This window comes from Torulaspora globosa, chromosome 1 (assembly GCF_014133895.1).
Source record: "Torulaspora globosa chromosome 1, complete sequence".
NCBI classification, from domain to species: domain Eukaryota; kingdom Fungi; phylum Ascomycota; class Saccharomycetes; order Saccharomycetales; family Saccharomycetaceae; genus Torulaspora; species Torulaspora globosa.
The window spans coordinates 148,122-173,841 of record NC_050727.1 but is presented as its reverse complement, the minus strand read 5'-3'; the positions used below and the strand labels follow the sequence as shown (position 1 = coordinate 173,841).

At 46.8% G+C, this 25,720-nt stretch overlaps 14 protein-coding genes and 1 non-coding gene across 15 annotated transcripts; 14 read left to right on the top strand and 1 right to left on the bottom strand.

Annotated features, from left to right (window-relative positions):
• Positions 1–105: 105 nt before the first annotated feature.
• On the top strand, positions 106–1,671 carry NMD3 (ribosome-binding protein NMD3; the record flags this gene model as incomplete). Its single annotated transcript, XM_037281052.1, has 1 exon — positions 106–1,671. The coding sequence occupies one exon, from the start codon at positions 106–108 to the stop codon at positions 1,669–1,671; it is 1,566 nt and encodes a 521-aa protein (XP_037136947.1).
• Positions 1,672–1,851: 180 nt separating this feature from the next.
• ATG7 (Atg7p) lies at positions 1,852–3,738 on the top strand (the record flags this gene model as incomplete). Its single annotated transcript, XM_037281051.1, has 1 exon — positions 1,852–3,738. One exon carries the CDS (start codon positions 1,852–1,854, stop codon positions 3,736–3,738), a length of 1,887 nt encoding a protein of 628 aa, XP_037136946.1.
• A 145-nt stretch (positions 3,739–3,883) lies between these two features.
• On the top strand, positions 3,884–5,410 carry GCN5 (histone acetyltransferase GCN5; the record flags this gene model as incomplete). Its single annotated transcript, XM_037281050.1, has 1 exon — positions 3,884–5,410. One exon carries the CDS (start codon positions 3,884–3,886, stop codon positions 5,408–5,410), a length of 1,527 nt encoding a protein of 508 aa, XP_037136945.1.
• Positions 5,411–5,487: 77 nt separating this feature from the next.
• On the bottom strand, positions 5,488–6,270 carry PUP2 (proteasome core particle subunit alpha 5; the record flags this gene model as incomplete). Its single annotated transcript, XM_037281049.1, has 1 exon — positions 5,488–6,270. The coding sequence occupies one exon, from the start codon at positions 6,268–6,270 to the stop codon at positions 5,488–5,490; it is 783 nt and encodes a 260-aa protein (XP_037136944.1).
• A 603-nt stretch (positions 6,271–6,873) lies between these two features.
• On the top strand, positions 6,874–9,279 carry SPC97 (gamma-tubulin-complex subunit SPC97; the record flags this gene model as incomplete). Its single annotated transcript, XM_037281048.1, has 1 exon — positions 6,874–9,279. One exon carries the CDS (start codon positions 6,874–6,876, stop codon positions 9,277–9,279), a length of 2,406 nt encoding a protein of 801 aa, XP_037136943.1.
• A 676-nt stretch (positions 9,280–9,955) lies between these two features.
• Positions 9,956–11,269, top strand: ENO2 (phosphopyruvate hydratase ENO2; the record flags this gene model as incomplete). The annotated part of the gene is made up of 1 exon (XM_037281047.1): positions 9,956–11,269. One exon carries the CDS (start codon positions 9,956–9,958, stop codon positions 11,267–11,269), a length of 1,314 nt encoding a protein of 437 aa, XP_037136942.1.
• Positions 11,270–11,451: 182 nt separating this feature from the next.
• Positions 11,452–11,931, top strand: CTR2 (low-affinity Cu transporter; the record flags this gene model as incomplete). The annotated part of the gene is made up of 1 exon (XM_037281046.1): positions 11,452–11,931. One exon carries the CDS (start codon positions 11,452–11,454, stop codon positions 11,929–11,931), a length of 480 nt encoding a protein of 159 aa, XP_037136941.1.
• A 377-nt stretch (positions 11,932–12,308) lies between these two features.
• Positions 12,309–13,643, top strand: FMO1 (N,N-dimethylaniline monooxygenase; the record flags this gene model as incomplete). The annotated part of the gene is made up of 1 exon (XM_037281045.1): positions 12,309–13,643. The coding sequence occupies one exon, from the start codon at positions 12,309–12,311 to the stop codon at positions 13,641–13,643; it is 1,335 nt and encodes a 444-aa protein (XP_037136940.1).
• A 149-nt stretch (positions 13,644–13,792) lies between these two features.
• STB5 (Stb5p) lies at positions 13,793–15,841 on the top strand (the record flags this gene model as incomplete). The annotated part of the gene is made up of 1 exon (XM_037281044.1): positions 13,793–15,841. One exon carries the CDS (start codon positions 13,793–13,795, stop codon positions 15,839–15,841), a length of 2,049 nt encoding a protein of 682 aa, XP_037136939.1.
• Positions 15,842–16,426: 585 nt separating this feature from the next.
• Positions 16,427–17,620, top strand: OYE2 (NADPH dehydrogenase; the record flags this gene model as incomplete). Its single annotated transcript, XM_037281043.1, has 1 exon — positions 16,427–17,620. The coding sequence occupies one exon, from the start codon at positions 16,427–16,429 to the stop codon at positions 17,618–17,620; it is 1,194 nt and encodes a 397-aa protein (XP_037136938.1).
• Positions 17,621–18,665: 1,045 nt separating this feature from the next.
• HG536_0Atrna1T lies at positions 18,666–18,737 on the top strand. Its single transcript has one exon. It is a non-coding gene; the product is annotated as a tRNA-Thr (tRNA).
• Positions 18,738–18,960: 223 nt separating this feature from the next.
• On the top strand, positions 18,961–19,641 carry SVP26 (Svp26p; the record flags this gene model as incomplete). Its single annotated transcript, XM_037281042.1, has 1 exon — positions 18,961–19,641. One exon carries the CDS (start codon positions 18,961–18,963, stop codon positions 19,639–19,641), a length of 681 nt encoding a protein of 226 aa, XP_037136937.1.
• Positions 19,642–19,772: 131 nt separating this feature from the next.
• On the top strand, positions 19,773–21,737 carry RGD3 (Rgd3p; the record flags this gene model as incomplete). The annotated part of the gene is made up of 1 exon (XM_037281041.1): positions 19,773–21,737. The coding sequence occupies one exon, from the start codon at positions 19,773–19,775 to the stop codon at positions 21,735–21,737; it is 1,965 nt and encodes a 654-aa protein (XP_037136936.1).
• Positions 21,738–22,230: 493 nt separating this feature from the next.
• HG536_0A00770 (NADP(+)-dependent, decarboxylating phosphogluconate dehydrogenase) lies at positions 22,231–23,706 on the top strand (the record flags this gene model as incomplete). Its single annotated transcript, XM_037281040.1, has 1 exon — positions 22,231–23,706. One exon carries the CDS (start codon positions 22,231–22,233, stop codon positions 23,704–23,706), a length of 1,476 nt encoding a protein of 491 aa, XP_037136935.1.
• A 221-nt stretch (positions 23,707–23,927) lies between these two features.
• Positions 23,928–25,676, top strand: SSP1 (Ssp1p; the record flags this gene model as incomplete). Its single annotated transcript, XM_037281039.1, has 1 exon — positions 23,928–25,676. The coding sequence occupies one exon, from the start codon at positions 23,928–23,930 to the stop codon at positions 25,674–25,676; it is 1,749 nt and encodes a 582-aa protein (XP_037136934.1).
• Between the last annotated feature and the right edge of the window lie 44 nt (positions 25,677–25,720).

Here is a 25,720-nt window from a genome sequence, read left to right as displayed (position 1 = left end):
CGAAGCTCATCGCTTAGAAAGCAAGAGGTATCACTATGAGATGAGCTTTGATTATAGAGAGTATCATTGATCTATTGTTGAATTGAGTTCCCAGGAGTACCGTTAATGATGGATTATACTCATATGAACCATGAGCAGGTGCAGCAGCAGCAGCAGCTGCAGGCTGCAACGGTTCTATGTTGCAATTGTGGTGTTCCCATCGATGGGTCCGGAGGCCTGGTGATGTGTTATGACTGTATTAAAATGACAGTAGATATCACAGAGGGTATTCCAAGAGAAGCGAACATTTCTTTTTGTAGAAATTGTGAGAGGTTCTTGCAGCCACCTGGACAGTGGGTGAGAGCAGAGCTGGAGTCCAGAGAGTTGTTGGCTATCTGTTTGCGTCGTTTGAAAGGTCTGACCAAGGTTAGATTGGTAGATGCGTCTTTCATATGGACGGAACCACACTCGAGACGTATCAGGGTGAAGCTCACTGTTCAAGGTGAGGCCATTGCAAACACTATTATTCAGCAAACTTTCGAAGTTGAGTACGTGGTGGTTGCCATGCAATGTCCAGACTGTGCGCGGTCGTATACCACCAACACATGGAGGGCGACAGTACAAATCAGACAGAAGGTCCCTCATAAGAGAACATTTTTGTATCTGGAGCAGTTGATCTTGAAACACAATGCTCATGTCGACACCATCTCTATCAGTGAAACAAAGGACGGCTTAGACTTTTTCTACGGACAGAAGAACCACGCGGTGAAGATGATCGATTTCCTGAATTCGGCTGTTCCTATCAAGCATAAGAAATCTGAGGAACTGATCTCGCAGGATGTTCACACGGGCAGCTCAACCTATAAGTTCTCCTACTCTGTGGAGATCGTGCCAATCTGTAGGGATGATCTTGTGGTTCTGCCCAGCAAGTTGGCTAAATCGCTGGGAAATATTTCACAGTTTGTTGTCTGTTCTAGAGTCACGAATACAGTGCAGTTTCTGGACCCTAACACATTGCAGACCGCTGATTTGTCTGCTCAGGTATACTGGAGGACCCCGTTCAGCTCATTGGCTGACGTCTCGCAACTGGTTGAGTTCATTGTGCTCGATGTCGAACCCACGGGCGTGAGCAGAGGGAAGAACGTTCTTGCTGACATCACAGTAGCAAGAGCCGCGGACCTCGGTGTCAATGACCAGGAGTACTACGTTAGATCCCACTTGGGTGCCCTATGCCATGCCGGTGATAGCGTCATGGGCTATTTCATCGCCAACTCTAACTACAATTCCGACCTATTTGATGGACTGAATATCGATCAGGTTCCTGACGTGGTTCTGGTCAAGAAACTTTACCGTAGAAAGACCAAGAAAAACAGAAACTGGAAGTTGAAGAGAATGGCAAGAGAGCATAAAGATATTGATGCTTCTCAGGACTACAGTTCTAGGACACAGAAGCAAGAGATGGAGCGTGCCGAAAGAGATTATGAAGTTTTCTTGCAAGAATTGGAAGAGGACTCTGAGTTAAGACAAAGCATCAACCTTTACAAGAACGTCCAGCAGACGTACCCATCGCAAGAGCATGAGATGGATGAGGACGATGATGAGGATGCTCCACAGATCGATATCGATGAGTTGTTGGACGAGCTTGATGACATGACTCTAGAGGACGGGAAGCACGATGAGGCAGTAGCTTAGCTCGAGAACACAAATCTGGTCTGGGATATGTAAACTTCATCTATTTCAACTGTATATTACTTTCGATCGGTATAGATCACGTGAACCTTCTCCGATATATCTTATATGAGATGGTTAAGAGGAAGGGTTCAGTTGTAGGACAGACCTCTAGCTTGCCATAACTGTGCTCAGCAGAGCGCTATGTCAGATGCTACGCTAAAATATGGATCTCCTTTGCAATCTTTCCTGGATGCTTCGTTTTTCCAGGAGTTGTGTCGATTAAAACTCGATGTTCTGAAGCTGGACTCAAGGGGGCAGCCTTTATTTGCATGTTTGGATACCTCGTACACTTTCAAATCGAGAAATAGTGTGCCTTTATCTTTAAATGAACGGACCTTCCAGAGAGAGTCTTTGAGGACGAGTTCTGGCGTGCGGATTTATGGGGTTTTGCACAATTTTAACCGATTCGAAGAGTTCAAGTCACTCGATAAGCAGGAATTCGTGAAGAGGAGGGCTACTGAAGTGTATCATGCTGGACTGATCAATATAAACGACTCTGTTTCATTCCATGTTATCAGCTTTGCTGATTTGAAGGAGTACCGGTTCTACTACTGGGTTTGCGTGCCTTGCTTCCAAAAGAAGACGCTTTCTATCAAAGTATTGGAAACCAGGCCTCTAAAGGTCGCGGAGAGGTATCAAAAATGGTTCGAAGAGCGAGTAGGCGATTGGGTAGCGCTTTTGAGTGACCAAAATGAACTGATTCCCTATAATCGACAGGACGCAGGAACATGCAAGGCGCTGATAGTAAGAGATACTTGCCGATTGGATAATATACCTAGCGCACTGACCAAAAATTTTTTGACAATATTTAATCATGACAGTCCCGATAGGGACACTCTCGAAGTGCTTTTCATAAGACCAGCAGACTCCAGTTTCGTCCTTACTCTTTCCTTACACGATCTGCAAACTGGTGGTAACGAGCATTTACAGTTTAGCGGATGGGAAAGAAATACGCAGAACAAGCTTGGACCCAGAGGAGTAGATCTCAGTTCTTTAATCGATCCTTTGAAGATAGCTGACCAGACTGTTGATCTCAACCTCAAGCTGATGAAATGGAGACTAGTTCCCGAGCTAGATCTTGAGAAGGTTAAGGGAGCAAAGGCTTTACTTCTTGGGTCCGGTACTCTAGGTTGTTATGTAGCCCGAGCTCTGATGGCATGGGGCGTACGGAAGATAACGTTCGTCGATAACGGAAATGTCTCTTCATCGAATCCGGTGAGACAGCCACTATTCGAATTTCACGACATCGGCAAGAACAAAGCCCTGGCGGCAGCTGAAGCTGTGAAAAAAGTGTTTCCTCTACTGGACGCAGAAGGTGTAGAACTGAGCGTTCCCATGATCGGCCACCCGGTCACGAACGAGGAGGTCGAACATGCCTCATATGAACGCTTGTGCGACCTATTCGACGAACATGATGTCGTGTTCCTGTTGATGGACTCAAGAGAGACGCGTTGGTTGCCAACTGTGATGGGCAACGCCAAGGGTAAGATAGTAATCAATGCCGCATTAGGCTTCGACAGCTACCTTGTAATGAGACACGGAAATTACTCTGGTGTACAAGGGCCACGCCTTGGATGCTACTTCTGCCATGATGTATTTGCGCCCAAGGATAGCATGAAGGACAGAACATTGGATGAGATGTGTACCGTTACTCGGCCGGGAGTGGCGCTGATGGCCGCTTCCCAGGCTGTTGAACTCTTCGTCTCCCTCCTGCAGCCAAGAACCGGAGGAGACAATGAAGAGACCATTTTAGGCGAACTGCCGCACCAGATTCGCGGCTTTTTAAACAATTTTTCCACGCTGAAATTGAGAACGCCCGCATATGATCATTGCTCGGCATGCTGTCCCTCTGTGGTCGATTCCTACAAGTCACTGGACTGGGATTTTGTGCGTTCAGCGCTCAACGATCACACATATATCGAGGAGCTCAGTGGCCTTGCCAAAGTGCAATTAGAGGCGGAAAGGGCCAGCGAACAGTGGAAAATCGACGATGTCGAGATCGATGATGAGATGTATGCTTTAAATTAGTCGCCTTTGACGAAGTCGTTGATTTTTCAATTTGCCAAATCACTTGGTCAATTTAAGGTTCTCCATCTAAAAAGTCGAGAATCAAAGACCGTATCACTGGAAACTGGGGCTTTCTTACCCATTGACTTCCTTCGAGTATTGTCAGATGGTAGCCAAACGCAGAAAAGTCAGGAATCGCAATGAGGAAAAAGCTGAAGAGCCGGATCTTAAAAAGCAAAAGCCAACTAACGATGATAGTAAAAAAGAGCTAGAGAAGGCTGAACAACAGATTAAAGATGAAGTAAAATTGACTGACGTAGAAGAGCAAAGCAAGGAAAGACGAGAGGCGGAGAAAAATGCGGAGTTAGCCTCCGAGGCTGGTGCCAAGGATATTCTAGAAGAGGACCGCGAAGTAGGAGGGCAAAGTGAAGGGCTTGAGGGTTCTAACGAGTCTGAGGGGCCTAAGTTGCCCGATCTTGATGAGAAAGCCGAACAAAAAGGGAATACTAAGACCGGACCAGACAATGAAGCCAACCAGGCACCAGAGCCCACGGCTGTTACGCATCAAGTCATTGAGGATGAAGAGAACGGAATAGCCAAGTTTGAGTTTGACGGCGTTGAGTATAAATTCAAGGAGAGGGCAAGCGTGATCGAAGAAAGGGAGGGGAGGATTGAGTTCAGAGTGGTGAACAATGACAATACAAAGGAAAACCTAATGGTTTTGACAGGCCTCAAGAATATCTTTCAGAAACAATTGCCCAAGATGCCAAAGGAATATATAGCTCGATTAGTCTATGATCGAAGTCATCTTTCAATGGCAGTTGTGAGGAAACCGCTTACCGTGGTGGGTGGAATTACATACAGGCCTTTCGAGAAAAGGCAGTTTGCAGAGATAGTGTTTTGTGCTATAAGCTCTACGGAACAGGTTCGAGGATATGGTGCGCATCTGATGAACCATCTGAAAGACTACGTACGAAACACGATGAACATAAAGCATTTCCTGACTTACGCGGATAACTATGCCATTGGCTATTTCAAAAAGCAAGGGTTCACGAAAGAAATAACGTTGGAAAAGAGCATATGGATGGGGTACATTAAGGACTATGAGGGTGGTACATTAATGCAGTGCACAATGCTACCGCGAATACGATACCTAGACGCAGCCAAAATACTGCTTCTGCAGGAAGCAGCACTAAGACGAAAGATCAGAACAATCTCAAAGTCCCATGTCATAAGGCCAGGCCTAAAGGTGTTTAGAGACCTAAAAAATATTAAACCAATAGATCCTATGAGTATACCCGGGCTTAAGGAAGCCGGCTGGACTCCTGAGATGGATGAACTGGCTCAAAGACCAAAGAGGGGACCCCACTATGCGGCAATGCAGAATATACTAACTGAGCTGCAGAACCACGCAGCTGCATGGCCATTTTTGCAACCTGTCAATAAGGAAGAAGTGCCGGATTACTACGAATTTATTAAGGAACCTATGGATTTGAGCACAATGGAAGTGAAGCTGGAGAATAACAGATACGAAAAAATGGAGAATTTTATCTACGACGCACGATTGATTTTCAATAATTGTCGACTGTACAATGGTGAGAACACTTCATATTTTAAGTACGCCAACAGGTTGGAAAAGTTCTTCAACAGCAAGGTCAAGGAAATTCCCGAATACTCACATCTAGTTGACTGAGATACCAGCCCAAATTTGCAGTGCATGTAGCTCTCGTATGTTGGTATATATCTATTTTAGACGATGCCGATGAACTTTCAACTCATTTCTACATCCTGATCATCCGTCGCGTGCTGTGCTTCTTGCTCTTTGAGTTTTGCAATGATCTCTGCTGTCTTAGAGTCGTCGTATATTTTGAACCCGTCCTCTTTCGTGATGCTACTCAGTTGAGCGTTGTTTTCGTCAAGTTTTTCTTCCATAACTTGTTTCAAGATCTTAAGCACAAGGAGTTCCGCTTCTTTCAGCGTTAGAGAAGAGTGCCACTCGTTCTGCAGTTCGCTCTGTGCGCCCTCTGAACCAGAGCCGATCGCCTTGGCATTGTAACGGTAAAAGGTTCCCGATGGCTCCGCGTGGAACAGCTGATATCCAGTGTCTTTATTATAGCCGGCAATCAGTAGTGCCACACCAAACGGTCTCGACATCAGCCTCTCTTCGCCGGATGCGCCCTCACCAAACCTCAGTGCCAAGTCACATACTGACTGGGTCAAAGACTCGACACTGATATCCTCGTCGTAGTACAGGTTATGCGTCACTGCTGCCGTCCTGGCATGCTCGATCATTGAACGTGCGTCTGCAGTCAAACCACTCATCGCGCAGCCTATATGGCGGTCCACCTCGACAATCTTTTCAATCGAATCCGCCTCTAGCAGAGGCGAAGTTGCACGTTTTTCCACACCTAGCACAACACCTTCGCTCGTCGCAATACCAATTGCCGTAGAACCAAGTTTGATGGCCTCTAGAGAGTACTCCACTTGAAAAAGCCTACCTTCGGGCGAAAAAGTGCTCACACCACGGTCATATTCACTTCTGGTCAAGAACATCTTGTTCAATGGCGCTCTCGTCCTCCAGTCTCAGTAGAATGGCCCCCTTAACCCATACTAATTACTCTTCAATACTGGTTTGCCACTCAAGCACTAAGGGAGCTTGTTACTCGCTTCTTCGTGAGAAATGATCAATATCCGGCGACAGAGCCATTCCAGCTTTTGAGCGCCCGCAAGCAATGTCGTTGGCTCGGACCGCTTGCCGGTTGTGCTGCGGGACTGGGCGATATCTGTTAACTGGTTTATTGTTTTCTGTTGTGTCGCCGGTTGCGTAGATCAACGTCTTTTCTCTTCTACAAAACATAAATTGAGTTGAAAAACATACAAAAACGGCTATTAATATTCGGATATCTTACGGCCGCAAACTAGTCAGGGAAGCATTTTTATTGCCCTGGCTACCTCAAGAGCCTTCGAGGACGGCTTTTCAAGCGCTTTTGACCAAGTGTCAGAGATCGATTTTGTGACGCTATAAACATCATTAGTTACGGCTAAAGCTAGGCGCCAAGCGATATTTGAAGTCCCAAAGGTAAACAAACAGTCATCTTGGCTACTGCCAGATATCAGCAGGGAAAGGAGACCTTTCGAGCATATTTACGGTCTCTAATGGAGACCAGAGTTGTGGAGGATCATGTACAGCTCGCAAATGCCACTGGGAACGTTCCTTTGTTAGCGAGGCTGGTAAACTATCAGCCGTTGTTCAGTACGCAGCCAAAATTGAAGTCCTATCCACTTAGCGAACTGTCGTCGCCGGAACAGAGAGGTATACAGGAAGCTCTAGTTGTCAGGGACCTTTTGAATGTTTTAGTGGGCCTGGAGGGCGTTTATATCCGATACAACAACAGCTACGATCCGCACAGCGGGGCGGTTCCCGATTTCAAAATTGCCAAAATGATGGATCCGTCATTCAAATCGTTCAGCAAGAGGATCGCGAGACTGGGAAAATACTATGTTGTCCTCACAAAGACGGCAGAGAAGTGGTCTGAACCTTCATTTGGCAGCATTTTACACCGCTTAGGGTTCGAAATCAAGCAATTTCTCAGATTCACGTACTTGAGCTTCATTTCTGGCAGACTGGAGAGGGATTTTAGGGAAAGCACCACCTTTTCCATCAGTGAACTTGAGCAGTCGTTAAATGATGCCGAGATTACGAAACAAATGGAGATCTTGTTCACGATGGTCGAACGGATAGACAGAGAGGACAGGGCAAGGAGACACATGGATCACGTAAAAGAGGACTTTGATAATTTTATCAACGATTTGAAAGACCAGTCTGATAGGGGATACATATTAGCGACGGACACTAGAATGTTACCGATAGCCAAAGGCGCGGTGATACTTAGAATAATTCAGACTATGGTGCATGAGAATTTGGGCGATCGTTATAGTGTGAGCTTTCTGCAGAAAATCCTCAACAGCGTCGCAGGGAATTATTGTGACATGCTATTTCTTTGGCTCACTGAAGGCAGGCTGAACGATCCATACGACGAATTCATGGTGGTAGACACTATGAACAGCGTCAATGACGTCACTTCGTATCTCCAATACGGTGACCGACTCTGGGATACTCAATATGTCATCCGGAAGGACGGCATTCTTGAACAGTTTGAACCGAATGATGACAATGAGCTCCTGTTTATGGTTTTAACCACTGGAAAGCTGGTAAATCTCATAAAAACCAGCTTAGGAAAGGTGGACTTTACCTTAGCTACAAGTGCCACCGATGAGATAACGAATTTTTCAGATCTCATGGAAGGTTCAAATCTAGAACTCTACGTTGACAAATGGTATAAGGAGGCTAACAGGCTTTGCCTCAAGATGTATTTCGAAGGATATGATTTGATGGCATTTTTCAAGATGCTGGAGAAGCATTATTTGGGATATCACAATATTGCCGGAATCACTAAATTTCTACAAAAAAACATGGTAGAATTGACTAGACGATTTAAAAAAAATGGGTACGATCAGGAAAAACTTCAGCGAACCTTTCAAAATGAACTCAAGTCCAACCTGTCGAGCAATGAGGACCTGGTGAAACAGCTGCTCAATTTACAGCTAGACGATCAATCTTTCGAAGAAGTTATCATGGAGTATGTTGGCCAAGATTATAGTACCAACGGGGGAAGAACAATGTCCAATCAAGATGATGGTGATCGACTGTTGAGCGCGAACAATTTTCAGAATCTGAAGGATATACTACTACAAGAACTGAAGCCATTATCGTCTGGAGCAGATGGCCTAAAAGCTGCCAAGAGTACTATTTACCATCTCAACTTCGAGATCATAGTTCCATTTCCTCTGAGCATTATAGTAACCAGAACTTGCATCGTCCAATATCAAATTATATCAAGATATTCATTCCTGCTTCAATACAACAGCAAATTGTTGGATGACACATGGATCGAGATCAACAAGAACGCCTCATGGAGATACACCGGCTTCTCTAAACAAGTACGCCTCCTGATTATAAGAAAAAGCCGAGTGGTGCACAACAGAATGAACCAGTTCATCAAGCTGATCCTAGAATACTTCACCCAGGTTGTTGTGGAGAGGGAGATAAAGATCACATCCAAGACGAGCCAGAAGCGAGCTACAATCACAGACTGGCAGTTGTCGTTGCAAGAAAGCTTAACCAACATAATGACTAACTGTTGCCTGTCCCAACTTATCGAAATCCAACTGCAAATTTTCGAAATCATTCACAAGTTTTGCAAATTTATTACTTCGATGAGGCGTGAATTTTGCCAACTAGATCCTCATCTCTTCCAGCTATATCTGGAAAGCCACAGTAGGCGACAGAACAAGCCTTCAAGACTTTACAGTTCGGAAGAATCGACAAAGATAATATCGGAGTACACCAGATTCGTCGACTTAGCGGCAAACGGATTTAATCAGCACATCGCGGCATTCAAGGAGGGACTGATGCATCATTACTCTGCCAACGGCTCCAAGGACACCAGCAGCGACGATAACCATAATACAGCGAGACTGCTAGCCTGTTTACCCGGCTAGCGCCGACCGTATGTCACGTGACAACTCCGTGGCATCCACAATTTCCAGCATCCATAGTTTCCTACGGGAAAGACGCTGCTGGCCAGCATCCACTAAATTTTTCATGAAAATCAAAATGATGTTTATGCCACTACCACTAATAATGCATACAGGACACTGTGGTGAGAATACAGCAGTCGCACTGATCGTGGAACTTTTCCCATAGCGGTAGTGGTAGAATGCCGGTGTGCTTGTACGCACGCCATGATGGCCGGCATGCGCCTAATGGAGCTGGCAGCGTGTTAATGAGACCGCAATTTGGCAAAAGATGGCTCAATCAAAGTGGTTGTGTTATGATCTTTGACAGAACGTACCGTGGCCATTCTTTCCATGTCTAGTGATGTCTTGAATTTGTCGTGCGACCCATTTTTTCTGATGCAGAGTTGGTGGTTCGTTTGGACCACTACGGATTTGCCGCATCACCATCATCACTACGACCATGCGATACTGAGCAACGTGAAAAGAAACCAGTAGAAAGGCGACGAAGCGAGATGGCAGTATGAGCTTGGGAAAGATATATAAGGGAAGATGATTTTACATGGAGGTGAAATGAAGAAGGTTGTAATTCGTGGTTGTTTTGTTTTGGAAGAAACCAAGCAATTATTTGCACACCCCAAACACAACACATTCAACAACAATGGCTGTCTCCAAGATTTACGCTAGATCCATCTACGACTCCCGTGGTAACCCAACTGTTGAAGTTGAAATCACCACCCAAGACGGTACTTTCAGATCCATCGTTCCATCTGGTGCTTCCACTGGTGTCCACGAAGCTTTGGAATTGAGAGATGGTGACAAAGCCAAGTGGATGGGTAAGGGTGTTACCCAGGCTGTTGCCAACGTCAACAACGTGATTGCTCCAGCTTTCGTCAAGGCTAACATCGACGTTAAGAACCAAGAAGCTGTCGATGAGTTCTTGAACTCTTTGGACGGTACTCCAAACAAGGGTAAGTTGGGTGCTAACGCTATCTTGGGTGTCTCCATGGCTGCTGCCAGAGCTGCTGCCGCCGAGAAGAAGGTGCCATTGTACAAGCACTTGGCTGACTTGGCTCAAGCTAAGCCATCTCCATACGTTTTGCCAGTTCCATTCTTGAACGTCTTGAACGGTGGTTCCCACGCCGGTGGTGCTTTGGCTTTGCAAGAATTCATGATTGCTCCAACTGGTGCTTCTTCCTTCGCTGAAGCCATGAGAATCGGTTCTGAAGTCTACCACAACTTGAAGTCTTTGACCAAGAAGAGATACGGTGCTTCTGCCGGTAACGTTGGTGACGAAGGTGGTGTTGCTCCAAACATCCAAACTGCTGAAGAAGCTTTGGACTTGATCGTTGACGCTATCAAGGCTGCTGGTCACGAAGGTAAGGTCAAGATCGGTTTGGACTGTGCTTCTTCCGAATTCTACAGGGACGGTAAGTACGACTTGGACTTCAAGAACCCACAATCTGACTCTTCCAAGTGGTTGACTGGTCCACAATTGGCTGACTTGTACCACTCCTTGACCAAGAAGTACCCAATCATCTCCATCGAAGACCCATTCGCTGAGGATGACTGGGAAGCTTGGTCCCACTTCTTCAAGACCGCTGGTGTCCAAATTGTTGCTGACGACTTGACTGTCACCAACCCATTGAGAATCAAGACCGCCATCGAGAAGAAGGCTGCTGACGCTTTGTTGTTGAAGGTCAACCAAATCGGTACTCTATCCGAATCCATCAAGGCCGCCAGAGACTCTTTCGCTGCTAACTGGGGTGTCATGGTCTCCCACAGATCCGGTGAGACTGAAGACACTTTCATTGCTGACTTGGTTGTCGGTTTGAGAACCGGTCAAATCAAGACTGGTGCCCCAGCTAGATCCGAGAGATTGGCTAAGTTGAACCAATTGTTGAGAATCGAAGAGGAATTGGGTGACAAGGCTGTCTACGCCGGTGAAAAGTTCCACCACGGTTTCCAATTGTAAGCTGACTGAAACGTTTTAACGACTATCTAGTTTACTTTCACGCTATTTCACGAGTCTTTTATAGGTTTTAAAATTTGATACAAATTTCTACCATCTTACCTCGCAAAGTAAGTGCGAATCTAACATAAAGTACTATAACCCGAAGAACCCAATAAGGGTCCTAACAAACTCATCGAACCAAAATGCAGCACCACGACCTTACCAGCACGGCAGGTATGAGCCACGGCCACGGAGACATGGACATGGGAGACAGCGACTCCTGTTCGATGAACATGCTCTTCACCTGGTCCTACAAGAACACATGCGTCATCTTCCGGTGGTGGCACATAAAGACGATCTACGATCTATTTCTAAGTTTCCTAGCTATCCTGTTCCTAAGTTACCTGTACGAATATCTGAGGTACTACATCTATAAATCGCAGCAGAACCATGGAGTCCTCCCCGGCAACTCCAGCTCGCCCGAGCGCAGAAGGAACAAGCTCTATCAAAGCTGCTGGTACGGCCTCCAAGTTGGCTTCTCCTTCATGCTCATGCTAGTATTCATGACCTACAACGGCTGGCTGATGATCGCCGTGGTTCTGGGGGCCACATGGGGCCATTACTCCTGGGGTGCCCGGGTCAAGTCTGCCACGGATGAAATACCCTCCATGGCGTGCCATTGACGGCACTGCTGTTTCATGACCGCTAGCTCGCTACGTAATACTTACTAACCCTAACTGTATGAGCAGATGCCACACTTTTACCGAACAAGAAGGCTACAGTTAGCGTCCTATATAACACCAGGGTTGCTAGGCAACTACGGAACTGATCGATCTTCAAGCGATCATTACAGGTCGAATTGCAAGGCTGAAGGCCCTCCTAAGAGTCCATTAGCGTGCGACATCGGTGGTTTGTCTCTTGGCGTGACAGAAATATGTGGCGTCGACCTCGAGGCTCGAACCTTATCTTATACATGAATTAGTATAAGATAAAGTGGAATTCATTTACGGAATCAATCACATATATTGAGATCTCTGACAACTGATCACAGTGCGTGGGAATGACTGTACAGATAATGAAGAGATTGGCGATCATTGGTGGAGGCCCTGGAGGTCTTGCCACAGCTAGAGTATTCTTGAAAAATTCGACCGACTACCAGATCGACCTGTTCGAAGCAGATGCAACTGTAGGCGGATTGTGGCACTACCCAGACACCGGTCGCGATGGCAGACCGATGTATGAGCACCTGGAGACCAATATAACGAAACATATCATGCAGTTTAGTGGGTTCCCATTTCCAAGTGAAGTGCCAACGTATCCCTGGAGAAAGAATGTGTTTGAGTACTTGAAGAGCTACTACGCTGCTTTCATTGAGAATGAGGAAAGAGTCAAGGTTCATTTGAATACTCGGGTTTTGCAGCTTTCGAAGAAGGCTTCAATGTGGAACCTGACAGCGAGAAACGCCGAGGATGACAGCCTGTTGGAAGCGAATTTTGACTATGTGGTGGTGGCCAACGGCCACCACCTGGAGCCAAGGATGCCGGACGATGTGGCTGGTTTGGATGAGTGGGTAAAGAACGGGGCTGCTATCCCAGCTAGAGATTTCGAAAATTGTCTCTTTGCCAGAGGCAAAAATGTCGTTGTGGTCGGGAACGGTAGTTCAGGGTCTGACATCTTGAACCAGGTGTCGACCGTGGCTGACAAGGTGTACCACAGTGTCAGAAATGTTGAGTCTGTGGTCAGCACTACGGGGTATCCGAAATTCGAGGGGTTGAAAACCGTGCCAACCATTGCACGGGTGAACTGGCCGACTCGTACCGTGGAGTTCTCCGACGGCACCCAAATTGGGGACATTGACTATCTGATTTATGCAACCGGATATCTGTACTCTCTGCCCTTCGCAGACAGCTCTTTGAGGGCCCAATTGCTTGGCGATCCCGACAGGACTTCAGCATGCAGAATTTTCAACCTTTGGAAACAGATATTCTATGTGCGGGACCCGACATTAGCTTTCTCGTTGCTACCTCAATTGATCGTCCCATTCCCGTTAGCAGAGCTGCAAGCGGCCCTGATGGTTAAGGCGTTCAACGGCGACCTGACTGTCCCACCACAACCCGATGATGTCCTGGATCCAGAATTACTGCAGAAACAACCAGCCTACCATCCAATCCCAGATTTCAAGGATGTGGACTACTACAGAGAGCTACAAGCGATCTTGGATGGTGCGGGAGGCTCTAATGATCCGTTGCAGCCTGTCAAATGGAATGAAGAGTACAAGCAAATGAGGATCGCGTCTACAGGCGATAAGCAAAAGCGTAATATCATTCTCACCCAGCACGCAAGTAACTTGAGAGCTCAAAACAAGCCCTACGAGCTGATCAACTTCTCATTATAGACATTACATATATTCAATCGTTATTATAGCCTACGTTATTAGTGACGCGGTCAGAAAGTGCACTAAATATCATCCAGCTCGATAAGCTTGATGAACCGCTCTCTCAACTAATTGCGTAGCCTGTAGCATGTTGCTGGTACTCATATGTGATGTACAATGGAGAATTGGGAGGCAGCATCTCCTGTGGGACCAAAAGTTACTCCTGTTCTCGATGCCGCAGACTGAAGAAGCGATGCTCAAAACAGGTACCATCGTGCAACAACTGTTTAAAAGCTGGGGAGACCTGTTTGTACCTTGGTAGGGCTCCCAGAAGGACCAAGAAGGAGCTGGAAGAGGCAAAGCTTCGAGGAGAATTCGCACCTGCGAAAAGGCGCCGTTGCAACTCGGCCACGCAGGGCAGCAATAGTGAAAATGGATCCTATAATTCCGAAAATCATCCCAATGTTAATGCCTTAACTCATAAATTGCAGCCCGAGACTGAAACCAAAGCTTTGGATCGAACAGCTTTGGATCGAACCTCTTCGTTGGCCTCCGTTTTGGGATTAATTGCAGAAAGCTCTCAGACAGCTGCATCTCCGGATTTGAGCTTTAACTCGAGAAATGCTTCCTTCCGTATAACCCAAAGTGAGGAAGCTAAGGCATTTTCCGCTGGCGGTCTGTCTCGAGGTGGGTTTCGGACAGCTGACCGCGATGCCGGAGAGGCACAGATGCTCCCTGCTTCACGTCACGAGCAATCGAAAGGTCAATTGGAAAATAGGGAACTGGAATCGACTCCAGTGGACGCACCGTCCATACAATTTGAAGCTATTACGGGTATATTCAAAGGCGGCAGAGTCACGCCATGGAAAACCGAAAATGGTCAGTTTAAGCCGATCGAGAGATCGCTATATGATCGGTTCTTGGCCGCATATTTCCAGCATAATCATAAATCTTTCTACATGATGGACAAAGTGGCTTTTCTGAATAAGGTTTCGACTATCAGAGACTTTAACACAATGGACGGCGTTGTCGAAGGTCATTTCATCTTTCAGCTGTATATGACGATGGCGATTGGTTGTACCACCCTGCAGAGAGCTGGAATGCTGACCGGCGACGGGGAAGGCCTAAGTGAACATTTTGCTTTTCTGGCAATGAAGCGCTTCCGAGCGGTAATACGTTGTCAAGACATCGAAACTATCAAATGCTTATTGCTTTTGGGTATATTTGCACTTTTTGAACCCAAAGGAGTCTCCTCATGGACTATTAGTGGTATCATCATGAGAATAGCCATCGGACTTGGGTTTAATAGGGCGTTACCCAACGCGAGGTTGAAGAAGATGTCTCCCGTGGACGTAGAGCTGAGATACCGGGTGTTCTGGAGCGCCTATTGCTTTGAGCGGCTCGTATGCACATCTCTAGGTAGGATGTCGGCGATCGATGACGATGAAATAACCATGCCTCTGCCAAGACCGCTGCACCCAGAAGAGGAGGAAGACCTAGAGGTTACGAATATGATGATCTCAGTGAGAAAAATGAGCGGCCGAATTTACAAGAAAGTCCACCTTGTCAGTGTCGGGCGAAAAAACTACACAGACGAGCAAAAAGAAGAGATCGTCACATCTTTGGCGCAGGAGATCGACCATATATACAACCGTGAGCGTGCCAAAATTCAAGAGAAAAGCGCATTGAAAAACTGCAATGATCCAATATCGTTTCACTGCTCAGACGTCTGGCTCTCCATGCGATACGCGCAATTGAATATAATGCTTTACAGGCCATCGGCGTTAATACCGAAGCCTTCCATGGAATCACTATCGAAGCTGGGCGATTTTTGCCTGAAAGCGCTGAAGCATACCTACACGCTCTACAAGAGAAAGATGCTGCCGTTGAACTGGATTACATTGTTCCGAACCCTTACCATCTGCAACACCATTCTCTACTGTCTATGCCACTGGAGCATCGATTTTGTCGAAAGCAAAATCGAAATGCAACAATGCGCCGAAATCCTACAACATTTTGGAGAGAAGTGGGTCTTCGCCAAGAAATGCGCCGTTGTGTTCCAAAACATCAGCACCACTATTCTCGACATCTGTCTCAGCTCCGGACAGGTCCCCAATATGGAGAAGCTCACGAGAGAACTATTCGGAGCTAGCGACGAGTACCAAGAGATCCTAGACGAGAACAATGTGGATGTCTCCTGGATGGATAAACGAGCATGAACAAGATAATAAAACTCGACTCTTGAAGGCATAGCCAGGGTGTTCGTTAGTTTCAAGCTCCAGCATTTACCAAGGGTGCGTATTGATTAGCCCGTCGCCTGATTGCTCGATAGCAGGACCTCTAGATGCATACCCCATTTGCAAACCATTGTACGCAGCTGAAAGATGGTGTCTGCTGCACTGTTCCCTGTCACCACAATGTCCGAATAAAGATTGCTAATAGAGATATCTCGATCTGCTTACTAAACGACGGGAAATCGACGGAAAAACATTGTTCCGAGCTGCGTGCCTAGAAAAAAACCTGGAAGATTCGGAAGGACATTACCAATATGCTGTACCGGAAGTCACTCCATATGGCTACCGCCACCGCTAAAGCTTATTCGTAAGCCTCGCTTAGTAACCATAAGCTCCGCATCAGTGAGGAAGGAGACGGTTGCGTTGATTTTCTCACAGCCATAGCTTTGGTGAAATTCTAGCTTCAATTCAGATATAATGGTACGACGAGATTAGTCCTGAGCGAAGGAATCCTGTAATATAAACTCTCTTTAACCATTCGAGCAACAAATCGAGAGATTTCTATCAGCTATGTCATTTGTTAAGGATTTCCAGCCAATTGCTTTGGGTGACACCAATCTATTCAAGCCAATCAAAATTGGGAACAATGAGTTGAAGCACCGTGTTGTCATGCCACCTTTGACCAGAATGAGAGCTCATTACCCTGGTAATGTGCCAAACGATTGGGCCATTGAGTACTACGACCAGCGGTCGAAGAGACCAGGTACTCTCATTATAACCGAGGGAACTTTTCCGTCTGCTCAAAGTGGAGGTTACGACAATGCGCCAGGTATCTGGTCTGAAAGTCAACTTGAGCAATGGAAGAAAATCTTTGCAAAGATTCATGAGAACAAATCCTTTGTATGGGTGCAATTGTGTTTTTTGGGTAGGCAAGCGTTCCCTGATACTTTGGCTAGAGACGGTTTCCCTTACGTGTCCGCTTCCGACGAAGTTTACATGGATGAGACACAGCGTGAGAAGGCGGTCAAGAGCAATAACCCACAGCATGGCTTGACCAAGGACGAGATCAAACAATATATCAAGGAGTACGTGCAATCTGCCAAGAATTCCATAGAAGCTGGTGCCGATGGTGTTGAAATACACAGCGCTAACGGTTACCTATTGAACCAATTTTTAGATCCTATCTCTAACAAGAGGACAGACGAATACGGTGGATCCATTGAAAACAGAGCTCGTTTCACGCTGGAAGTGGTTGATGCTGTTACAGAGGCCATTGGTTGCGACAAAGTCGGTATCAGATTTTCGCCATACGGTACTTTCGGTACTATGTCCGGTGGGCAAGAACCATTGATCGTTGCTCAGTATGCCTACGTCTTGGGTGAACTGGAGAAGAGAGCTAAAGCTGGTAAGCGCCTAGCCTTTGTGCATCTTGTCGAACCTCGTGTCACGGATCCACTTTATACCGAAGATGAAGGGGAATACAAAGACGGTACTAACGACTTCGCTTACTCGATCTGGAAAGGTCCGATCATTAGAGCAGGTAATCTAGCTTTGCATCCAGAAGATGTGAAGAAAATGGTAGCCGATGACAGAACTTTGATCGGATACGGTAGGTTCTTTATCTCAAACCCTGATATCGTTGACCGTGTCGAGAAGGGCTTGCCACTAACCAAATATGTCAGAGAGACTTTTTACACAATGACCAAGGAAGGTTACACAGACTATCCGACTTATGACGAGGCTGTTAAATTGGGTTATAAATAGAGTGAAACGTAAGAATAAGCTTATTTACCTATAATTCGATATCGTTTCATCCTTACGGCACGCTTTGGCGAGCGGACCGCTCTTTCACCTCTTAGCACACGCAAGAGTTATTAGATCATTCTACCGAACTTTTGCTCAGTCGTTTGCATGGCTTGGTAAGATTGCAACCTTGACAGATGAACATTCCTAATGATCTTTTTACATTTCCCCATCCCTTGGGTGCTGTCAATGCAGCTTTAAGACAGCCAGCGGATCTGAGTGTCGTCCTTATGAGTTGAATGAACTGATTACGTTAGAAGACGGATGGAGTCATCAAACCAAGATATTTGTCGTAAGAGCAAACTCAAGCAACTGGTCTCCAGATCTGGCGTGACGCTGAAGGATCTCAGACTTCATAGCTTTCAGTCAGCAAAATCTTCAACGATTTGAAAGCTTTCGAGGAAAGATCCAGGATGAGTTGGGAGCTTTAAATTGGCTGCTGGAGCGAGTAAAACTTCTGCTAGGCACTGGGCGGTGCCGAATAGGCTGCAGCTTCTCAAATGGCAATGCTGGCCAATTTTTGAGCTCCGGTCTGCCACAATAATACTATGGTCGACACTCATCCTGACTGTAATTGGCCCCTTTGAGCAGCAGGTAAGTCAGCAAATTATCTCAACGTGCACTACATCCAAGTATCTCTTCCTGCTTGAAATTCCCACCAGATCATGCGATAGGACGTTGCAACACGATCAGTATTATCAGGATAGCTTAGCAGAAACGGAATAATGGCAAAGTATCTGCAACGAGCTATCACTTCAAATGGTACCCAGTATTCTCAACAGTAAGGCTAAAAACAGAGCCCAAGCATAACTTGTCAGAATGCAGCGCTAAGCAATAGTGGTTGATTTATAAAATCAGGACTCGTATCATATTCGGATCTACCCTGGTCAATCCTATTATGGATTTGGGTCAATCAACCCATTCTAGCAGCATCAGGCCGTTAGAACATAGCAGCTAAAACGAGAATGACTAGCCCTCTCAAAACTTTTTCTCCCATCACTTCCATGCCTCCTTAGCTTAGTGGTAGAGCGTTGCACTTGTAATGCAAAGGTCGCTAGTTCAATTCTGGCAGGTGGCATCTATTTTTTCAAATCCTGAACCCTCAGAGTCGCAACACTTTATACTTTCTTGCTAGCAAAAGGCACTATGCTTTGACGGGAAACCCCGAGAACCCGTCTTCAACCAGCACAAGATTGCCAAGAGTTGCTCTAGACGCCCGGAAAGTTTGAGGTCAATTGCAATCCATCCTCGCGTCTTTCAAAGGTTGCGCAAAAGAAGGTTTAGAAGTCGGCCTTGACGCAATGTTTCTCCAATTGATCTCGTACGTTGGTGCAGTTCTGGGGTTCCTATTTTTGACGCTTTCAATTGCTTCAGGATTATACTATATCAGCGAAATTGTCGAGGAACACACTGAAGCAACAAGACGTTTCATAACGAGAGCCATCTACACTATCATAGCCACTTTCGTGTTGTTGCTGTTGTTTGATTCGTTTCCTTTCAAGCTCTCAATATTTTCTATCATATCAAATGCAATCTACCTGCAGAATCTCAAAACATTTCCATTCATTTCTTTGACCAGCCCTGTGTTCCTTCTAAGCAGTTGCTGCGTTGTTTTAAACCATTATTTCTGGTTTAAATACTTCAATGACAACGAAATACCTCCGCAGTTCAGATTCGATCCAAACTATATCCCCAGGAGACGTGCCAGTTTCTCTGAAGTAGCGTCATTTTTCGGTATCTGCGTTTGGTTCATCCCATTTGCGCTATTCGTCTCTTTAAGTGCAGGAGATTACGTGCTTCCCACTACTACGACAGGAAGTAGCAAGAAGACTGACGAGCAAACAGGAGAGGCTCCTCGTCTGCGCAAGAGGGCGGTTGGTTTGGCTAGGGTTGTAATCAATTCACTGCGCCAGTATGTTTACTCTATTGCCAGAGTATTCGGCTATGAGATAGATCCTAATCGTGGCAGTTTAATCATGTAAGAGTCAATTACAGTACGGATATATAACACTTCTCCTAATCAACTAAGGCCATTGAGTCCTCATCGCGCTAACTGCTGAAAATTCTCAAGTATCAACGAATAAACAAAGTCTAGAGATCTTCTAATTGGTCCATGTTGGGCGCTGGTCGGTGGGACATTAGCAAATTCTGGTCTGAAGACTATATCACTGGAATCACGGCGTTCATAGCTCAGGTAAATGATGACATAGTTTGCATAGAGAGAGAAGAACGGTTTTACCGATGGTTCATTGATGATTGGGCCAGCGTTCTAATTCAAGGATTGGGGAGAAAAGCCCATGATACAGATTTGCTCGAGCATGAAGCGCTATGCCATCTGCTGGCTAATTTTAAGAGGTCGCTCGATGTTGAGCAGCTGGACATTGCTTGCTTAAGACCTTTGCAGTCTATGTTGAAGCAAGCAAAACGACGGCGTGATGAAATGGAGAAGTTGCTGAGAAGACTATATTCAGACTACTCTAGGTATTTTAAAGCAATGAGGGAAGCCTTGGACATGTATAATCGGAAGGCGGCCCTGTCGGTCATGGAAGAAGCAAAAGAGTGCAACGTTGACAAGTTCCCGATCGAGCTCGATGAGTGCTTAAAATTTAACAGTGAGATTGCATTAGGTCAGTTCCTGGAAAAGGTGAAACAGTCGATGCCGAGACAGAAGAAGGGCTTCATGAATTATCTGGGCATGGAGGGAAACAGCTCGTTCCAGGGCAAACAATTAATGGATGCAATCAAAAAGAACAGCGAGAAACTTGACACTTCACCGTATAATCTAGATAGATTGGGACAAAAGCTGCTGGATCTAAATCTGCTTCGTGAAGACGCTCTTGCGGTTACGAGCAGGCGGCTCTTCGATCAAGAAGCATATTACCGCTGGATAGAGACTGCTAACGATCCGAGCGGCAGAAACTCTATAAGCGGTTGGGTCAAAGGGTTCTCCGCGACCGCTGTGGGCGATTTACCTCTAGAGCCTTTGAAGACCAGATACTTTGAAACATGCTGCAAGCTAGAGTTGTCAAGGTTTGAGCTGGAGAAGGCCATCTACGAAAACTTCGAAAATTACTCCCATTTCGCGACCCTTGAGATCGATCGAACGCTCAGGAAGAACCGGCAGATCTTCAACAAGCTCTACGGACATGATAAGGGAGAGGCCGCGGTGCCGCACTCACCGTTTCTGTGCTACCTGCGAAGCAGCCGAGCACCCATAATCAAGTGGGAGCCGGCTCAAGACTCTCTAACGCAACGGACGCTGATGCTCGGGCGCGATGAGATCGATGACGACGCTCTGCGAGCGATCAGCCTGATCTTGACCCATGTGCAAGGGTTTGCCGATGAAGCTGATCTCAGGAAAAGGGTCTCGAAGGCATGGCGAGCGGGCAGCGCTGTCGAAATGCAGCGAGCGATCAATCTCAAGATAGAGCTGATCAAGACTTTCAGAGACACGCCGGACGCCACCAATCTGAAAAGCGTCGAAGCGCTGATCCGCGCCAACCGGCACGCTGTGGCTAACGACTGGACAGGTCTGATCAAACTATGGCTATTAGAGTTGCCAAACAGCCTGATCCCGCCAAGATGCATCGAAACGATCTCGAAACACCACGACGACTCGTGGTTGGCCGGCATGCCGGCCAACAACCTGCTCGTGCTGGCCGAAATGTGCCAGCACTTCCGCTGGCTGGGGCAAGAGTTCGCGGCCTTCCAAGGCCCGATATCCCACTACTTCATGAGAAGAGTAGATTGCATTCACGATTTCCCTGGCGACTGCAGGAAGCTCGAACCCTGGCTGGCTGCCTTCCTGACGGCGTCGGATTCTCCGGAAAGGCTCCAGCAGGCATCCAAAGACAACAACTCTCGTGCTACAACGCCCGCCTCTCCGTCGCCGCCCGCTATCCAAGTGCTCGAACCCGAACCTACCATGACACCGCCGCCCGCGGACCCGGACCACTCGTTCAAGCCAAGACCATTCAGGACAGCCTCTGCTGCAAGCTCCGCGCCCGGCTCGCCACTACCGAGCCGCGACTCGAGGAGAATCAGCGGTCTCGTCATCGAGGCTCCAGAGTCCAATTGAGCGGCCAATGTTCCGCGGTTCGAATCCCGCCGTCAGCCCTTTCAAAATGAATTTCCAACAGTTTTTCCGATCCTCCGACGGTTTTTCCGAGCGTCCACTTTTTACTGGAAGCCAGCAGAACACTCGCCTGGCCGTTAAACGAGCGGATTTAGAGCCAATCTCCTTGTTGAACCAGCTCCCGTTGATCGATCAAGCAAGCCAGGCCAACCTAAACGCTGCAACGGCCCCCGACTGTGGCACGTCTGGCGTATCTTATTAATCACAGCAGAATTGACTAAGCTTGCAGGCATTTATTACTGTGCCGGTATGGGGTTCTCGCTGGCAGGCATTTCTCACGTTTTGCAGCAGCCCGCCCTAATAGTGGCAGTTTTTCAGGCTTGCTTATATAAACGTCTCGGCTGGGAGACCCGTATTGAAGAAATTGGCACGATAGGTTGCAGTTCGCAGTGCGAAAGACAAGAGATAAAGACGATATAGCCGGCAGATTGCAAGAATGTCTGAAGTTGCTGATTTTGGTTTGATTGGTTTGGCCGTGATGGGTCAGAACCTGATCCTGAACGTTGCAGACCACGGTTTCACCGTGGTGGCTTACAACAGAACCACTTCAAAAGTGGACCACTTCTTGGAGCACGAAGCAAAGGGGAAGTCGATTGTCGGTGCGCACTCGTTGCAGGAATTTGTGTCGAAGTTGAAGAAACCAAGAAAAATTATGCTGCTGGTCAAGGCAGGCGCTGCGGTGGACTACTTGATCAACGACTTGGTGCCACTGTTGGATCAAGGCGATATCATCATCGACGGCGGGAACTCGCATTTCCCAGACTCTAACAGACGGTTCGAGGAATTGAGCAAGAAGGGCATTCTGTTTGTCGGGTCTGGTGTGTCTGGTGGCGAGGACGGCGCGCGTTTCGGGCCATCTTTGATGCCCGGCGGTGCCGAGGAGGCTTGGCCACACATCAAGCCGATTTTCCAGGCGATCGCGGCCAAGTCCGAGGGCGAGCCCTGCTGTGACTGGGTCGGACCGGCCGGTGCGGGCCACTACGTCAAGATGGTGCACAACGGTATCGAGTACGGTGACATGCAGTTGATCTGCGAGGTGTACGACATCTTGAAGCGTGTCGGTGGGTTCGCGGACAGCGAAATCAGCGAGGTGTTCGGCAAGTGGAACACCGGCGTGTTGGACTCGTTCTTGATCGAGATCACCAGAGACATCTTGAAGAAGAACGATACCGACGGCGTGCCAATCGTCGAAAAGATCCTGGATACCGCGGGCCAAAAGGGTACCGGTAAGTGGACCGCTATCAACGCTCTGGACTTGGGACAGCCGGTCACGTTGATCGGGGAAGCCGTCTTCAGCCGTTGTTTGTCCGCTTTGAAGGCTGAGAGAACCAGAGCTTCGAAGATCCTGCCTGGTCCAGAGATTCCAAAGGGCGCCATCACCGACAAGAAGCAGTTCGTCGACGACTTGGAGCAAGCGCTTTACGCCGCCAAGATCATCTCCTACGCCCAGGGCTTCATGTTGATCCGTGAAGCCGGTAAGACTTACGGCTGGAAGTTGAACAACCCAGCTATCGCTCTAATGTGGAGAGGTGGTTGTATCATCAGATCTGCGTTCTTGGGTGAAATCACCAAGGCTTACAGGGAGAACCCAGAGTTGGAAAACTTGTTGTTCCACAAGTTCTTTGCCGACGCCGTCACCAAGGCCCAAGCCGGTTGGAGAAAGACCGCAGCTCTAGCCACTCAATACGGTATTCCAGCCCCAGCTATCTCCACCGCTTTGGCTTTCTACGATGGTTACAGATGCAAAAGACTGCCAGCTAACTTGTTGCAAGCTCAGAGAGATTACTTTGGTGCCCACACCTTCAAGGTTTTGCCAGAATTCGTTTCTGAAACTTACCCAGAAGGCAAGGACATTCATGTCAACTGGACTGGTCACGGTGGTAACATCTCAGCTTCCACTTACGACGCTTAGTTGAAGCAAACCGGAATCCCTGTTTAAACATAATGTAGCTTCTGAGTAGTGATGACTTAATTATTCATTTTTCTAAGTCTGTCTTACTGTCGCCGCAGCGACACAAATTCAAATGACAGAAATAAAAATTAAAATAATAGACAGAGGATATCAATACCTTTGACAACTGCTTTTGGGATATTGGGGCTTTGGTGGTCGTGCTGTTATATCAAGTATAGGATATGGATCGTTGGAGTAACATGCAAGTACATGGGTACGGGCAAATCATAGACCCACCGCCAGATCTACCATTGCATCCGCTGGCAGCCTTCCCTCAATCTAGAGAGCTACACCGTAAAAAACTGGTAAACAAGCTGAAGGGATGGTTTTCTGGTCAGCGCAACGACGAGTTGAGCTTTTTCCCTGAGCATTATCCCCATGGGTGGCATGGTTTGAAAGGCGACAATGCGGACAGACATGCAGAAGTCAGCTCCGAGGAGGGGAGTGATTATACTGAGCCTTCTACATCTTCCGCTCAGTCACAGCATGATAATCCATATCCCGCTCATGATAGTGCCAAGACATTTCTTACCGGCAACAACATTAATGCGAATAACATACCGCAGTTCCCGACAAAAGAGGGCGAGAAGCAGTTGACGAGAAAAGGCTCCATGCCTGAACTTAGACCCCAATTAAGTCTTGCAACAACTTTGAAAAGACGACCCATGTCCCTAGTGGTAAGCGAGCCACCAAAATTAAGCAGCTTCACTGGTGCAGCATTACAGTCAGGTAATATCACTGTTCGTAAAATTATCAAGAGGTTGAATTCTATCGGAAACAAGAAGCAGGAATGTTCAAAACTTATTCACAAGTTTCTAAAAGACTTAGCAATTTGGGGGCAGAAGACATCGGTAGAGAACATAGAGTCACAAGCATTGGTAGAGGAGCTGGAAGAGCTTTTCCAACAAGATATGCTACTAGAGCAGAAAATAGCTGAGAAAATCAAGGTTCTAACAAGAGAGCTTGAGTTCGTTGGAAGAAGAGAGAGACAGTTGTCAGACGAAAAGAAGACTCTGCTGGCCGCACTCAAGAAATATGAGAACTCTAAGGAAATTAAAGGCGAATTCGACGAAGAAACAAATTTATTTAAGGAGCGGGTCATGGCCCACCAAAAATCCTTCGAGACTTACCACTCAAATTACCAGTATGCCGTGTCTGTAGGTGCAAGACAACTTTTTAAAGAGGTTGCCATAGAGTACTATGAAAGAGCCTCGGATTTGAAAGAACATAGCGGTAATTATCTGCAGACTGCACTCAAGACCTTGGAAACCACACACCAAAATGAAATTTTCCTCAAAGATTTGGAGAGATTGAGGATGTTGAGGGCTGAGAGGAACTGGGTTAAATTAAAACCAGAGCAAAAAAGTGATCCTCAAAGTTGGATAAATTTGGTCAGTGGCAAGCAGGATTTTGATGACACTCTGATGAAAAAGGTTTACGAAGGTTTGCCTGTCGCTTATACACCGATGCCAAAGGCCTCACCCAAGAAAGCACCACAGTTGGATTTTAAAACGGGTTTGGAGGAAAGCTTCTCGGATATCCAAAGCGATAGATTCAATCCCATAACGAGTAATGAGTTTTTCTCTGGCAAGTTAACAGTCAAAAATAATGGAGCTGAAAACGAATCACTTTACGAGACTGTCAAGGTTGATAGAGCCGAAGAGAATAATGAAGACACCGTACCAAGAAGTTTGAACCCTAATGTCCTAAATCGAGCTAGTAATATAAATGTTACTGCGGGACCAACACTCAAACGTAACTCTAGACATAGCACTTTGGGGAACTTGGAGGCTGCAGATAAAGAGCCAAAAAAAAATGAAGTGGAGAGGCCCGATGATGGTTTCATTTTGAACTTTGGGCAGTTCTCGAGACAGTTTCTCGATGCTGAGCGGCATCTGGAGGAGAATCGATGGACCGAGGCATCTGGATAGACTGGAATAAGTACATTATATATTCTGCCCGCACCATTTTAGTA